The 15,917-nt window shown below is 39.0% G+C and overlaps 1 protein-coding gene across 2 annotated transcripts; it reads left to right on the forward strand.

Annotated features, from left to right (window-relative positions):
- The first annotated feature begins 249 nt into the window (after nucleotides 1-249).
- On the forward strand, nucleotides 250-11,725 carry POU1F1 (POU class 1 homeobox 1). 2 transcript variants are annotated; one of them, XM_010126677.2, is made up of 6 exons: nucleotides 250-391; nucleotides 3,157-3,306; nucleotides 5,268-5,513; nucleotides 7,164-7,328; nucleotides 8,790-8,850; nucleotides 11,512-11,725. In XM_010126677.2, the coding sequence occupies exons 1-6, from the start codon at nucleotides 250-252 to the stop codon at nucleotides 11,723-11,725; spliced, it is 978 nt and encodes a 325-aa protein (XP_010124979.1). The 2 variants fall into 2 exon arrangements, with proteins under 2 accessions (XP_010124979.1, XP_010124980.1); XM_010126678.2 differs by having other exon boundaries at nucleotides 3,241-3,306.
- Nucleotides 11,726-15,917: the final 4,192 nt, after the last annotated feature.

Consider the following 15,917-nt stretch of genomic DNA (forward strand, 5'->3'; position numbering starts at 1 on the left):
TGTGTTTGTGTGGGAAGGAAGGAGGCTCTATAGCAGTATAGCACTATTGCTGGGAAGGGAACATTAAAATGGATAAAGGGATTTCCTAGTGGTATAAATACCTGCACACGACCTCCCTGTGCTCTGGAGCCCTTCTGTATATGTATATGCAGGTAAAAAGCTTGGAATAGAGTTTGAGCTGCTGTTAATCACGCAGGATCTATTCTGTTAGAAAACAGGGGCAAGCGGCTCTTTTGCCTGTTGTAGGGTATGACTTGCCAAGCGTTTGCTTCATCTGACACCTTTGTACCCTTGAATTCTGACTCTTCTCCCTCTCTGCCTCTGATAATGCATCACAGCGCCGCAGAGTGCCTGCCGGTTTCTAACCATGCCACCAATGTTGTGTCTACAGGTACTTTTTAAAAAATAATCTTGCTCTCAGTAACTCTCATTTGTAACGCTTTTGGATAATACGTGTTCATCGAGTTCTGCAATATTTGAAGTATTTGTTATCAATGCTGTGTGTGATTGAGACTAAGTAAAGTAGAAGCATTTTCACAAAACTTTGCATTAATCAGGAAACTCCTAAATGTTTATGTTTTAGCTAAATTTGTAGCTTTCACTAGGTTTGTTACAAGATTAGGTTCAAGTATGGTACCAATGCATTCACTTAAAACAGGTTCAAACACTGTCACTGTTGTAAAGACTATATAGCCTTCAATGACAAGTGTCATGCAAAATAATTGGAAGTTCGTTTATTATGTAACAATAATTTAAAATAATATAAATTACTTTAAATAGAAAATGTATTAAAACAGGTCAGGCCTAAATATCATTTGAGGAAGCTTTCAAGAAGGAAAAACATTGCTTTACAAAGCATATTGCATACTGAATCAAGACTTTAACTGGGATGTTCAAAATTGGTAACAGAAGCCTCATCAATATTTTTGAATTTTGTGTGTTTATGTGTATAATTCAATTAATTGTATTTAAATACTAGGACTATGTAATCGCTGAACTGTCTGAGAGAGACAGAGGGAGAGTTTTCTTGCAACATTAAACCTGCAGAAGTGGTATTCTGGAATACAGGAATTGATGATGGAAAGCATTCAGGAATAGAAAAAGAAATAATTTTTATTTATTTGAAATTGCATTAAGGTAAGATTTTTTTCTGGGGTCTTAACAAGAAACTAGCCTTCTCCTGAAATGCATCAGCAATAAAACATTTTAATAATAAGAAAAAGCATGTAAGTAATGAAAACTGAGCATTGCTGATAGATAAGAGGGTCGTATACATTAAGCAGGAGGCTCAAAATATCCTAATAGGGCTGTTGGTTAACAGTGATAGTAGGGAATAGGAGAATTTAAATTTTGTATGAGGCCAAATATATGTATCTGTATCATAGTAGTACTTTCTAGATTCATCATCTCATTCCATAACAGAAAGTATGTTATAACAGCCAACCAAAAGCACTTGCTTGGCTACTTCAGAGTTGGGGTTTGATATTTTGTAGTTACCACTCAAGGATAAACACCACTGTAGTCAGTGGGAATTTTCTTTGCAGGATCACATCTAGCAGATGAACCTGTGGGAATGGAAGCAGTGACAGAGGGTGCTAACTATAATGAGTAAAGGTCTACAAATTTTGTACATAGATTCAGAAATTGTAATAAACGATGTCATTTTGGTGAAAGCATCTGAAGAGAATTCATGCACAAAGTAGATGTGAAAGAATTTTGAATAACGACTTATGTTAAATATCAAAATAACAAAAAATGCATGTAACAATTCTGAATCACAAAATAGAAGTGAATATACTTCTGTTCAAATACTATACCATGTCATACAGCTGATGTTCTACAGTGTCCTCAACACTTTGTTATTATTTCATTTAAATAGCATAATTCTTACTATTTAATTTTAAATCCTTATTAGTAAGTTGAAAATGTTATTTTTATGCATAAAAATTATAGTCTATAGATTATGAAATAATAGAAAAAAACACCAGAGGATAGTTAGATCTTATTTCAAAAGAAAAGTTGCATTACTCTAAATGCATTAGTATTATTAATGCAACCTTTATCTTTGGTGCATTTATACAAGTATAAGCATGCCGGTTTTACTAGATTTTATGTCTATATACAAGAGGACATTTTACTGTTATGATTACTGTTGGAAAAAACAGTGATTCTAGTCCCTACTTAATTATATTGTTTTGAACAATTGGAGTGTGTTCTCTAAAGTGTAGTTTTACATATCTGAATGTTTACAAACATGAATTGTTAATGTTATATTTTATAGCAGTTGTTAGATGGGACACTCTATGCATTCTATGCCCACTTAAGCATGAGAAACAGCCATATTTCTCATCTTGCATTCAGAAAAAAATTGTCTGATTCTTCTGGCGCTGGTGACTACTAAGCACAGATCTGAAACACCCCTGTGAGGACACTAGAGATAAATTAATTGTGGTTTTGTTGGTGCTGATGATGGAAAACGTTTATATAAACCTAACTTTTTAGAAGAGCCCAGAATCTGTCTTCCTGTTTCCCTACCACCCTGCCAAAGCACTCTGAAATGTTTTTGGTGGCTTGGCCCTTAAGAAAATGCGACTTATGGATGCCTCAAAGCAAATGTCCCAAACTGCTGCTTTTGGAAATCCAGGTATTAGACATACATAAAATATTGCCTGCCTTGATGCCTATGTTCACGGTGGGGTTTGCATGACAGTGAAGCCAATTTTCTAGGAACGTAGAGCAAGCTTTTATGTAAACTTAAATGGATGAAGTTTGAAAGTCCCTTCCAACCCTAACCATTCTGTGATTCTGTAGAAGTTGGGTGCGGAGAGGAACCAGTCTCCTCCTGGAGAATTCAATGCTTCCCTTGCTCAGCGGTATGTGGAAACTGGGTTATGCCTATAGTTTATACTAAAAATATTGCATTGAGACCACAGCATGACAACTTCTGTTCTTGGCTCAGAGGGTATCTCTCTGTTGATGCTGGCAGTCTCATCTGGTGCAACCTGGCCAAGTGTCTGGACTTCCAGCAGTGTTAATCTGATGGCTACAGCTTAGAGTTAAATGTTTACTGAATGCACACGAAAACTATGTACAAAGGTACTGTCTGCCTCTGAACTTAAAGGCTATGTCTTGAATCTTCACACATTTTCTTACCAGTCTCGTCTGTTTTGTCTTTGATCCAAACTCCTATATGCTCCCGTATCCACTTTGCCATGACAACTTTGGGAAACACTTTGCCAGGCCTTCATTACTCTGTGCCTTCCTGTCATTATGGAAATCAACCGTCTACCTATGGGGTGATGGCAGGTAAGAGACATACCCTCAACTGGGTGAGCTATTAGTATCTGGATTTTGGTCAGTTTACCTTTAGAGGAATGGATTCAAGACAAGAAGGCAGAATTGAGGTTAAGGCACTAGAAAAGGGGTTGGGAAATTAGGGGTCAGGGCCCAGAGTTTCCCCAAACCTCTGCATCTCTCGGAAAATCATTCTGTGTCTTATTTCTCTCTACAAGACTGAGACAGTGGTGCTCTTTTTGCTCACCTTTGTCCACTTCCTCTGGGGATCATAACATTTTGAGGGGCTGGGAATGATGTACCTGATATACCTGTGTATTACCAGTACCTGGGGTGATGGAGCCCTGATTGAAGCTGTAAAATAAAATGGTGACATAATGGAAGAATAGCTAAATTCAGCAGGCAGATCATACAGATGACAATGGATTTTTACATTCATGAATATATGCTAGCATCCTGCTCAGTTTTCCGTGTCCCAGGCCGAGTAAGAAAGAGGAACTGCTATTCTGTACAAGTTCAAGTAGCAGTCAATGAGATGACTCTGTGAACCAAATAAACACAACTTCCAGGAAATAATTGTGGCTTGGAGATAATCCAAAATCAAACTCAGCATTTTATTTCACTTAAGAATGAAGGATATATTAGGTAAGTTAGGATAGATGAATACATCTGCATAGGGACTTCTTATGGACAGAGTGCAAACTTCCTTCACTCTGCAAATGTCCAAATGATCCTATTTCATTCTGCATTTATGTGTCTGTTGCAAACATTCCTGTCATTGTTCAGATGAGGAAAGCTGATAGGTATTAAAGAAAAAGTGTTGCTCAGAAGTTAATTTTGTTTAATTAAAAAATAAATACATCTTCATTTTTCTCCTTTCTTTTTTTACTCTTATTTTTTTTTTTTTAGGCATCAAGCCTGCAACTCCAGAAATGCTATCAGCAAGTCTTTCCCAGAGTCGCATCTTGCAGACATGCAGCATGCCGCATCCCAATGTGGTAAATGGTGTCAGCACTTTACAAAGTAAGTTCTACTTGTTTTTAGCCTTTTTCTTTATTCTTTGAGAAAATATTTTTTTGTGGTTATCCTGTGTGAAGTGTATAAAATCTTCCTATGGGGTTAGAACCCTCAATGCTAGCAAGAGCAATCAGGGCACTGAAGACAAGAAAAGTAAATGGTGAAAGGGGTGGGAGGTTAATGAAGTTCTGAGTTCTGCTGTGAAGTTTTGTTTAATTTAGAAAATTGGCAAGGATATCCTAAGAAAATGTAATTTACTGTCTACTCCAGGTACGCTAAAGAGTGTTAATATTTCTCTGATGATTTTCTTTTCCCCCTCAGGTCAGAGACTCTTTAGCTCTATGCACAATATCTAGCAAAAAAAAACCCCAGCTTTCACTCTTTCACTGCATCTCCTTGTTAACTCTGATATTTGCAAACAAAAGGTAGCATGAGATAGTTTTGTTTTGTACTTAAGCAATTTCTTTTTGAGCCAGAACAATCATTTTGAATGTGTTCTGGATTTTGGTGGGTTTGTGTGTTTGTTGTTTTTTTTTTTTCTTTGAGCCCTTATCTGTGTACTTTCCCCAAATAAGTGTTATGCTGAAGCTAAACCAAGATAGTATCTTGCCTGAGCATTAAATGGTATTTACATGGAAATACTCTTTGTACCAGGAAATAGAGCCTGGCACATTTTAAGTGGCTCAAAATGACATAGATCTATCAATCTTGTTGTGCCACTTAATTCCAGCTGAGGCCTTGGATTGTTGTTTGCTTAAGTTTGGGCCATTTACCATCTTGGGACAAGTGTGTATCTTGGGACAAGACTGTATCTCCTAGGAGATTCTCACACTTGGATATCTTCATATATGTAATATAATAAATACCAGATCTGGATTATGAGATGATGAAGCCATGGTTTTATTGTGTAGTGGTAGAGAATAACTGTACTGAGTTTTCTTTTTGGTGTTGCTCAGGTAGCCTGACCCCTTGCCTTTACAAATTCCCGGAGCACGCCCTGAGCGCCAGCTCCTGTGCCCTGGGCCATGGCTTCACGCCCATGCACCAGTCCCTCCTCACGGACGATCCCACCACCACAGACTTCAAGCAGGAGTTCCGCAGAAAAAGCAAGTCTGTTGAAGAGCCTGTTGACATGGACTCCCCTGAAATCAGGGAACTGGAGAAATTTGCTAACGAATTTAAACTGCGGAGAATTAAGCTGGGTATGTGCTTTATGTCCATGAATAAAAGGCTGAAGAAAAAATTAAGTGAAAGCCCAATTATTTTCAAATGTTTTATGGTCCAGCCTCAGCAGTCATCTAATCATAACTCTAACCATGCCTTGCACTGCCAAACCTTCTCTACTCCTAGAAGAGTTGCACGGAATTAATGAACTTCAGCTTTTTGCAACTAAGTATGCAGAAAGTTATTTTAAGCTTTCTTGCCCTTAAATTATTTAAGTGCAGAGAAAATTATTGCTCTTAAATTCAGTAAATTACATTCAGTAGTAGATGCATTATTTTGCACAGCCCTGAATTTTCTGCAACTTAGGGCATCACATGCTCTCACTTCTCATACCCATCCTCTTCCCCATGAAGTGCTTCATCTGATGGTGTAATGTCATTTCCATAAACAAGATGGGTGACATCCATGGCAAATCTTTCGTACCAGTAAGATGCTTCTCTTCCTGGTTTATTTTCTTGTGCCAAGATACAAGTCTGTCTCACCGTTTTTTGAAATGTATTGAAAAAAGAAAACCAGCCAGCGCAGCAGATTCAGCCCACTCACGAATATTAGGTACTCCAAATGTAGAGCTGCGATTTTGACATTATTGGTTGTAACATTACATTGTGTCATTACAAAATAGGGCATACTTCTAGCTTTATAAATGTAAAAAATATTATAAGCTTATTAGTGGTATTTATGTATTATCTCAACATCTAGAAAGCTTGTATGTTGCATTTGCAGTGTAAAAATAATGACAGAAACTAAATTTTAGGGTTTAAAATAATATTTGCTGCTTGTTCAGTTTTGGGGTATGTAATATATTTAAAGTCAGCCACAGCAGTGGAAAAGTTTGCTAGGCCCCATGCTGTTAATCACTGTAATTATTACTGCATGTCCATCCTGAATTTGTGAGGAAACAAAGCTTCCTCTCATGCAAACAGATGGCACTGAGCCTGTGAGACTGGGCTTAATGCTCTAGTGGGAAAAATGCAATTTGCACAGGAGAACAAATCTGAGGTTGAGCTTTACGAAGGAAGACAGAGTTAATATGGGCTGCGGGTCTGAGACTGAGAGACACAGAGCTAGTGTAATCAAAATGGAGGTAAAAAGCTGCCTCGTGAGACATCCAGCATCTAAAGAGATCCTGCCTGCTCTGGCACAGAGGCAGAAAGAGAGGACAATGAGCCAGACCCCTGAACATGCAAATACATGTTCAAAGCGCTGAGCAGGGAGCTGCTGGTACAAAGTCAGTGCCTGCACGGAAGTTGCAGCATGTCTCTGATTGCATCAACTTACTGTTTGCAACAAATAACAGGAGACCAGCGGTGCAGCCAGGGATTAGCTTATTGCCATTGCACCATCTATAGAAGGAAAGATAGGTGCCTGGATCCTTCTCAGAGCCCTAGTTTTGGCATGTAAAACTCCACTAAATCAGTGTGAAACTCCACTGAAACCAGCAGGAAACTGAGCACATCTCTGACGTGAACTCAGTGTCAGCCACAGAGACCTCTGCAGAAAATCCATCCTGAGGGCACTGCAGTCACATGCTGTTCATAAGAGTCAGCAGTGAAGGGCTAAGCATCTCAAGGAAAGTAACCCTTTCTAGAAAGCTCCAAAGTGACTTTTTTTCTCTTCATTTTTGACAGGTTATACACAAACCAACGTTGGAGAAGCACTGGCTGCTGTGCATGGCTCTGAATTCAGCCAAACTACTATTTGCAGGTTTGAAAACTTGCAGCTGAGTTTCAAGAACGCATGCAAACTGAAATCGATACTGTCCAAGTGGCTGGAGGAAGCTGAACAAGTAGGAGGTAGGTAATTGAAATCCTCTAAATATTGATTTGCATTTAAACTGGAATCCTATAGGTATGTTGAAGGACTAGTGTGTGTCTACCACAGACTAAAGGTTTTTGTTTTACCAGCTTTGAATACTAAAGTGTGCTTACATTAAATTTTTGTTACCTTTTATAAGTGAGTAAGGAGGGGCAAACTGAAAGGCATGGAGGGAACAGGATAGCAGACACACTGGTTGGCCTACTGGAAGTAATTTCATTCAGTCCTGTGCCAGCAAGCTAGCTCCCCTTCTGTAGCATAGGTCAGAGCTGTTATTAGGATCTGCAGGACAGCTCATTTAGCAGCACACAGGGGTTCTCCACTAGCAAAGGACTCTTCCTTCCAGCGTCTGGCATATAAGATGCGGCTATGAGGGAAAGGATTTGAGTTCAGCTGAGGCTTTAAACCCTGAAGAAGAACAGCACGGCATAGAGGTTTCTGATGCATCTTTTTGCTGCTAGAGGATTCCCTTCCTTTTGCCTAGTTACTTTCCAGTTGCAGGAAGAGTCATGGGGTCCACCGGGCAAAGTACGATTTAGAACAGGTTGGTTGATTTAAAGGAAATGGGTTGCCTTAGAGAACAGCCTTTTCAGCTGGGTGAGTCGCAACGCTGAGAAGCAGTGTGCCTGGAGGTGACAGTGAAAGCCAGGACTAGCAATCACCTAGCATGGGAAGAAAGAGAAGATGATCTTAATGCTATGCTTTTGATTTGCTGTTGTATTCAGCAGTAGAAAACATAATTAAACAGCTCCTTCTGCCACACACTTCAGTTTCCTTTGAATCAAATGTGGAAAGCTTCCTTCCTCCATAACTGCACTAGAAATCAGAGGTTCTCCTAATGTGGCTGGCATATTGCAAAAATCTCTTGTAACGGGGTTGTGGCAGGTAGCAGCTGCTGACCGCCTGAGCAGCATTACAGGCTTGCACTGCAGGGTCAGGTCATGCATGCAGGCAGCAGCCTCTAAGAACTGAGGGGCAACTCGGCCATCAGGAAGCGAGGTGGAAGAGGCACATGAACACATGGGGCTGAGGGCCACGGTTGCATTTCTGAAGAAAGAGGGTGAGGTAGCCAAGAAGAACGGAAATGAACTCCGTCTCCCTAGACTGTACCTCACAGGGCAGGAGGAGCAAGGTATGTGAAATGAGAGGGCTGCAGTATGGCTCCACAGGACGACAGGCACAGAGCCAGCGCTGTTTGTAGCTTTACAGGTAGCACACCGTTTTTGCTAATAACCATTTATGGCTGGAGGTAAAAAAATAACCAACCATCTTAAAGAAAGAAGTGCTCCTATGTATGGTGCTGCTCTTATTCAGCGGCATTATCTGTTAGCTTTCTTCTGTCTTCAAAGAAAGGACTTTTTTTTTTTTTTTCTGGAGATAGTTGTGCTTGTTTTCCATTCCCTGTGGAAGATAACTGCCGGGTTTTGTTTTTAATGCAGCTTTGTACAATGAAAAGGTTGGAGTGAATGAGCGGAAGAGGAAGCGCAGAACCACCATAAGGTAATAAATATTTAGGCTGTTACATGTTAGAAACCACTTTGGCTAAGATACTTGTTTCTCTTGGGTTCAAAATCAAAGTGTTATTTTCTATTAATGAATCTCTATAGCTAGTGTTTCAAAATGTGTTACTATTTTAAAATATTCTAGTAGAAAATAACAGTGTAACCTCCAAAACCCCAGTTTACTCCAAATACGATACTTTTCCCAATTAAATACATTTTTTTTCAATGTACAACAACACAGTTTCATATGATAAAAAAATTTTAATTAAATTCTGCCCAAATTTTATGATATCTATATAGAAGATAAGGTATCAGAGCATCCTTGTTTTCATTTTGGGAGGTTCTACATTATACCAAAATAAATTGCATTATTTTGCCAGGCAATTGAGGTCTAGGAGGTTTAAGGGTAAGCTTTTACATGTAATACTGCATCCCTGTCCCTATCCTGTGTAACTGGATTCTTTGGAGCCCCCAGAGAAACACTAACAAGCTGAAGAGGAAAACCAGGAAGTTGTTCTGGGAACCTCCTTCTCCCGTTTCTCACATCTCTGGTGGTCAATATTTACCATCTATCCAGCCTCATCTCCATGTGGAAATCAAGCAGGCTGGTAAATCATATTACAAACCAAATATTAAGTAGGCAAAATGAGAACATGGAGTATTTCTTTCTCCTTTACATATCCCAGACATTTATAACCTTTGGTGAAGAAGAGTACACTCAGGAGGCTTCCAAGGAGCCTGGAATACTTCCACAGGAAGGGAATTTGGCTGGCTCTGGGCACAACCCTGGTGCTGTCAGGCCCTACCTGTTCCAGTAAATTGCCTATTCTCTGAACAGGGATCATTTTGATATGCCATGCCACCTCCCAGAGATGCTCTATAGTCCCATAGCCGCAATATGTACCTCTCTCACATTAAACTTGAGGCTTGTTTTTTAAGTCATATTGCCTTTGATATAAGCAATAAAATGAAGATGTGATTTCCCTCTGATTTTTGAATTAAGTATTCCTCTGAGGAGATGCCTCTCAACTAGGAGTGAACTTGGGATGGGAGGTGCTTCATAGCTCATTTACTCATCACAGCACCTCACAATGAATGAAGCTTTACTCTTGGGGAGCAGTGCTAAGACCTTCCCTAGTTAATGTAGTATAGCCTATGTGAGGGTTGTGAGTTGAGAGCATCTTTGTCCTAGGTGTTTTCTCCTGGCTAGAGAAACCCACTGGAGACTTCTTATCTAACATTGTAGCTTTTGGTGTTGTCTTTTAACAGTTATTGAGGAAATAAGTCCTCATATTAAGCATTTTTACATCCTGCTTTTACATCTAACCCCAGTGTACTGTGAGCGTCAAATATGGCAGGTTGTCAAAGGCATAGATAATTGAGACAAAGTTCAGAATCAAATCCCATAGGGTAAGAAAATACTTGTTTTCCTTTGAAGGCATATAGGACCTCAGTTTGAGGACCTCAAACGAATCAGGACTTTATCTGAACTGCAGCCTTACTCTTAGAAATTCTTAATGGATGTTTGAAGGCAAACGAGAGGTAAAACAAAAGTCCCACTAACCAAATTAGGTTATCATACCCTCAGCAAAACCAACTTAATTTGAATTTGTGGAAGCTATTTTATTTTCTACTTCGATTAGAAAGCCTAAGAAACTGTTAGTGAAAACTAATGATGTTTCTATACTTCTATGTGTGCAGAACATTATGCTATTAATTATGCATTAATTGGGTAGCTTTGGTAATGTTACTAAATATTGCAAAATAGACCTATAAATGCAAGAGAAAGAATATATTACAGATGAATTAATGAAAAAAACCTAGAACTCCAGCAAACACTTTGTATGTTTCTGTAACAGAAATACTTGCACTTCATTTCCAGACTAATGCATGAAGTGCCCTCTTGTGTCCAAAGAAATAATAGCTACTGCTGACGCCAGTTTTGGCTGCATCCTGTTGGCACTCAAGCATGTTGTGGATACTCTTTGTTTTCTGAGAAAACGTATCACAAACATGAAGGAAATTCTATCTGACAATAAGGGAAGACAGGAATCTTAACTTATTTTGTTTACTGAACCACTCAACTTTGGTCACTTGTCGTGGTTTAACCCCAGTTGGAAATTAAATACCACACAGCCCCTCACTCGCTATGCCCAGGTGAACAGGGGACAGAATTGGAAAGAAAAGGAAAACTCATGGGTTGAGATAAAGACAGTTTACCATGATGTGCCACAACCAAGTAACCCCAGTAGCGTGCATTTGCTGAACCCCCACAACACTGCTGTGACTGGGGCAGAATGGGTGGTCAGGCTTGTTCCAGTTCCTGTGATCTCATTCATATCTGCCTAGTAGCTGTATCTCCTTGAGAACGTGAAGAAGCACAAACATTTCATGATTACAACTGAAATTGCACTGAACTTGATGCTGCTTTTCCCTTTCAATTACTCTGTGCTGAAATGTTGCGTGATGTCAAGCTGTTCATGTCAGCAAAGAAATACAGTGTACTGTAAGCTCTGTGGGCTTCCTTTACATAGAAAAAGAGGAAACATACCAAGTCACTATCTTCTGTGCTCTTACTTGACCCTTCTCCTGAACTAGTGGTGAAAGCCTGAATGTGTCAGAAAAGTTTTTAAAGGTGACACTTTATCCCTTTATCCAGTATCGCTGCCAAAGAAGCCCTAGAAAGACACTTTGGAGAGCAAAGTAAGCCTTCTTCTCAGGAAATTATGAGGATGGCTGAGGGGCTCAATCTTGAGAAAGAAGTTGTGAGAGTTTGGTTTTGCAACAGAAGGCAAAGGGAAAAAAGAGTGAAGACAAGTTTACATCAGAACGCCTTTAGTTCTATCATCAAGGAGCATCACGAATGCCGGTAAAGCTTTTCCATGCACAGATGTGGATTCCTGTTTTGCATTTTGTAAATATTGTAAATACTACGTTGCTATTAAACAAAAAAAAAAAAAAAAAAAAAAAAAAGGAAAAATCAGTAAACCACTTCTTTTTCTTACAAGCTAGCCAGCTTCAGATGTAGTGTGTTGTGGAAGACCTGATTTTAATGTAAAATATTGGAAACAAATTAAATGCTACTGCATATATTTAAAGAGGTGGAGGTCTCTGCTTGACTGCAAGGAACCTATTACGCATTGTTCAACTAGAAATGCTTTCCAAGTTGCCCAAGTACTTGCGGTTTGCCTGTGCTGTGCCTTTATTTTACCTGCGGTACATTCAATGATTAATGGAAAAGTGCATGTACGTATCCTAAGAATCAGGAAACAAAGCCTTTGCGTTGTGTGTGAAGAAAGGTTACAAAGCTTGATACCAGCAGCTGTAGTTTTGAAATAACTTTGCCTTTGCATGTCCACACACGTGCTGTACCCCTCCTCCACATTAACCAGCTAACTGTGCTAAGCTTTGCAAGATTGTAAGCCATTAGGCATGTATCAGGGTCCCATGTCCAGCGGTGAACACCGAGCTCACCAAACTGAGCATCAGTGTTCAGAAATTAGACCTTCAAAGAAGCGAAGATGAATAAGTGACCTTAAACACGCAGTGGTGACACTGCTGAATATCTAGGTATGGCCAAGTATAGGATATACCCATGAGATCTTGTGGGACTGCCACTAGATCTGAGAGCCAGGTAGAAGAACGCTAGCTGAAGAACTGCCTTTCCAAAGGATGGCTCAAACTCAGGTACCAGCTCACAACAGCCATACACCTCTGAGTGAATAATCTCAGCTAAAGTCCTTGTGTAAGTTCAGGACAAAGCCATTAGATATGTGCCGTAATTGCTGTCATTATTTCTGGTAGGGTAAGGTTACAGAGTACACCTACGTACACCTACTGTTCCTACTGTGTGCTCTGTCTCCGCATACCACCCAACTGCCTTAAACAGGTGCCATATAAAAGTGACTTTTTAAATGCTTGTTATCAAAGGTAATTCTTGCTAATTTATTATATGCCTTAAAGATTTGTTTGGATAAGCTTAGGTATAAAAAAGGGGATACAACTTAGCTTAAGACTTTGTGACTTGAGGGGGAAAAAATAGATAATTATGAGGGATTTTATTACTTCGGGCTTTCTCTGCATTGTATTTTTTTCCTGATTAAATCCATGTGTGGACACACACCAATGACAGAGTGTTAAGCTAAAAAAAAAGAAGGCCTTTCTGCTCTGAAATAAGTGTCCACACAAAGCATATATTGCACTGCCCATTCCCAGTCTCTTACCCCCAACTAATAGAAAATAATCCCTTATTTTTCATCCTCTGGCCTAGAGAGATAATCAGGAAAATAAAACCCAGTGCCAGAGCTCCACCTACCAGAAAGCCAAGCACCAAGAAACTGAATTAATGACTGCGGTACTCACCAGGGATAGATTATCCAGCCATCTCATCAGCCCTGCTCATTGTTATTAGAATAGCCCATTACCATATATGTATTTTTGACTGTTTTCCCAGGACTGAAATTAATTGAGTACATGCAAGTAGTAACGGCCAGATACATTTTATTTTTCCATAAAACAGAACTGATGATTTAGAAAATGTCTAGATAATAGGCCCATAGAAAGCAAAAGGAGTTTAATGTTCAAGACCACTTAGAAGCAGTGTGTACAAGTCAAGTGCTCTCTCTCTAGTGTACTTTAAATTATCTCTGATACCTATTACAGTGGCCATATGCATATTCAGCTATGGAAATTAGGTTCCTAGATTAAAAAAAATACATTTCTGTGGATGAATGCATTTGCTATAACCCCTTAATTTAAAAGAAACCTTCAATTTAATAACTCGAAGGGGAGAAATTGTGCTATGTACTCTCTTCAGGTTGTTCTCATCATTAGAATAGCTCACCCACTACAGCAGAAAGACCAAACCTTAGCCTTTATCCATCACGTCTATCAACAGATCAGGAGCTGTCCAAAAGGATGAAAAGATAAATGCAGTTGAGAAGATCAGCACTCAATGAACCTGATAGCGTGCATTTGTGTACCTTTGATGTTATGTGATCTAATGTTATGTATGTTGAAACTGTCTGATAGATAACAAATATTTATATTCTAAGTTATTTTCTTAATTATAAAAGGCTTCCTAGAAATGCTATAAGCCTGTACTTCTCCCTCTCTCCTGCCCCCTCCTCGCAATAAAGTATCCTTATACATTTGGTATTTTAGGCAATAGTTTGTAGTTCTGTTTTGGTAACAATTTTTTTTTAGTTGTGTATCGTGATGATGTGCTGATACATTTCAGCATGCTGTAATAGTTCATTTAAGAGAAGACTTACCATTACTTTGTGATTTCTAATCTTACAAAAAGTCTTACAAGTGAAGGCTAATTGCAGAAGCATAGCAAAATAAAATGAAAAGTGACACATAACTCCATTTTCTTGCAAAAGAATAACAAAAGGCTACATGAAGGAAGCAGTCACCATTTAAAAACACATCTAGCTGTTGCCACAGAAATACTAACAAGTTAGAGTAGAATTGTTTAAAGAAGAAAAGCTGGACAAAATCAATTTAACGTGCAGTAGCTGCAGCCATTAGACCTAGTGAAAGTGGCAATTCATTTTTTTCTGTAGGAACAACTTATTCACTGGGTTATTGTCATCAATCACTCTTGATTGGGGAAAAACCCCTAGATAAGCCTTCTGAGGGGGTAGCTTTATAAACCTGCAAGTGAGCGTTTAGTTGGCCATTTGACTAACATGAGCTCCACTATTTTTCTTTGAGATGTTTGTGGGTTTTTCTAGTGGTCTTTTCCCATAGTAACTTTAGACACGGTGTTAAAACTAGAATAGAGGACAAAACAAGATGCTATGACAACCTATAAATCTGTGGTTCACCTGTCTCCAAAGTACTGTGCAGCATTCTGTCCCCCTCATCTGAAGGATGCCACAGACCTAGGAAAGGCCCCTCTACAGGCAAAGCTGATATTCACAGGTAAAAGGAGTAACCGTTTAAGGTATTCTCTTCTAGATTTACTGTGTATGCACTGAATGCTGTAGAGATCTACTGAATTTTTAGCTATATTTAAAGGCTGGATGGAGACTGGCTGCTCATCATCTTGCCTAAGGTAAGAACTAGGAGCAAACACATGAAGCTGGAGAGAAGCTTAAGAAAAAACAAAAGTGGTGGTTCTTAATGTGGTGGGGATTAGATCAGTGGAACTCTTCTACTGAAAAAATGTGGGTGGCAGAAGTTTATTTCTATGGACTAGTTTGCAGATGAGCAGGTTCATCAAAGCTTTTGTATAGAGAGAAACCTACAAACAGCTCTGGAAGTGCTCCAAATAGAGAATAGTTAGCAGTTGGAAGAGTATTAGGGGAGAAAGTGTCACCTACATTTATCATCTTCTTGTATTTTCCTGGGCATTGCTTATGGGCACTTGTAGAGTAGGACTCTGCGTGAGATGAAACTTGGTCTGCCCCAGTAGAGCTATTCTTAGGTGCAAGTACAATTGCGTTGTTGTTCTCGGACAGAGGACTCTCAGATTGAGTTGCTATTAAGGTGTCAGCGAGGATAAAGGAGTTTAAGGATTGAATGGAGTAGTCTTGTTTTAGTTCACTAAGAGTGATTTAAAAGGAATTTGTTCTAAGTAGGGCATGCAATTTTGTTAGATAGAGCTACAACATACTAACTATAATTGAAATAAATATAAGCAAGCCTGCTACTGAAAGATTTTTATGCAGATTAGAGCTGCAGGACTTAAAACATTACTATTAACAGAAACAGTAGATAGACATTGACAGTAGCCCTAGTTCAGCAGTCTTACTGATACCAAAAAGCACGTATTATGCTACTTGATAGCTTGGGTCAAATGAAAATTTATCACAATGAATAGGATTCCAAAGAAAGCCCACTAAGAGACACACCTGTAAGACTAATCCTACAGAGGACAAAGTCATTGTGGAATAAAAAGCCTTTTATTAGATTTTTACAAAATAACTTGTAAAAAAAAAAATTCACCTCATATCAGATATATGCAATATATAAACTTATACACTCCTACCCACTACCTCACAGATTCATAGTTTGTCCATTACTTCCTTCAAAGAGAAAGAACATCTGCATTTCTAT

This window comes from Chlamydotis macqueenii, chromosome 1 (assembly GCF_036417535.1).
Source record: "Chlamydotis macqueenii isolate bChlMac1 chromosome 1, bChlMac1.mat, whole genome shotgun sequence".
NCBI lineage: Eukaryota > Metazoa > Chordata > Aves > Otidiformes > Otididae > Chlamydotis > Chlamydotis macqueenii.

Coding starts and splice junctions, on each gene's coding strand:
- POU1F1 (XM_010126677.2), top strand. CDS start 250: ATGACTTGCCAAGCGTTTGCTTCATCTGACACCTTTGTACCCTTGAAT. Junction 5,514..7,163: donor ACTGCGGAGAATTAAGCTGG/GTATGTGCTTTA, acceptor CATTTTTGACAG/GTTATACACAAACCAACGTT. Junction 7,329..8,789: donor GGAAGCTGAACAAGTAGGAG/GTAGGTAATTGA, acceptor TTTTTAATGCAG/CTTTGTACAATGAAAAGGTT.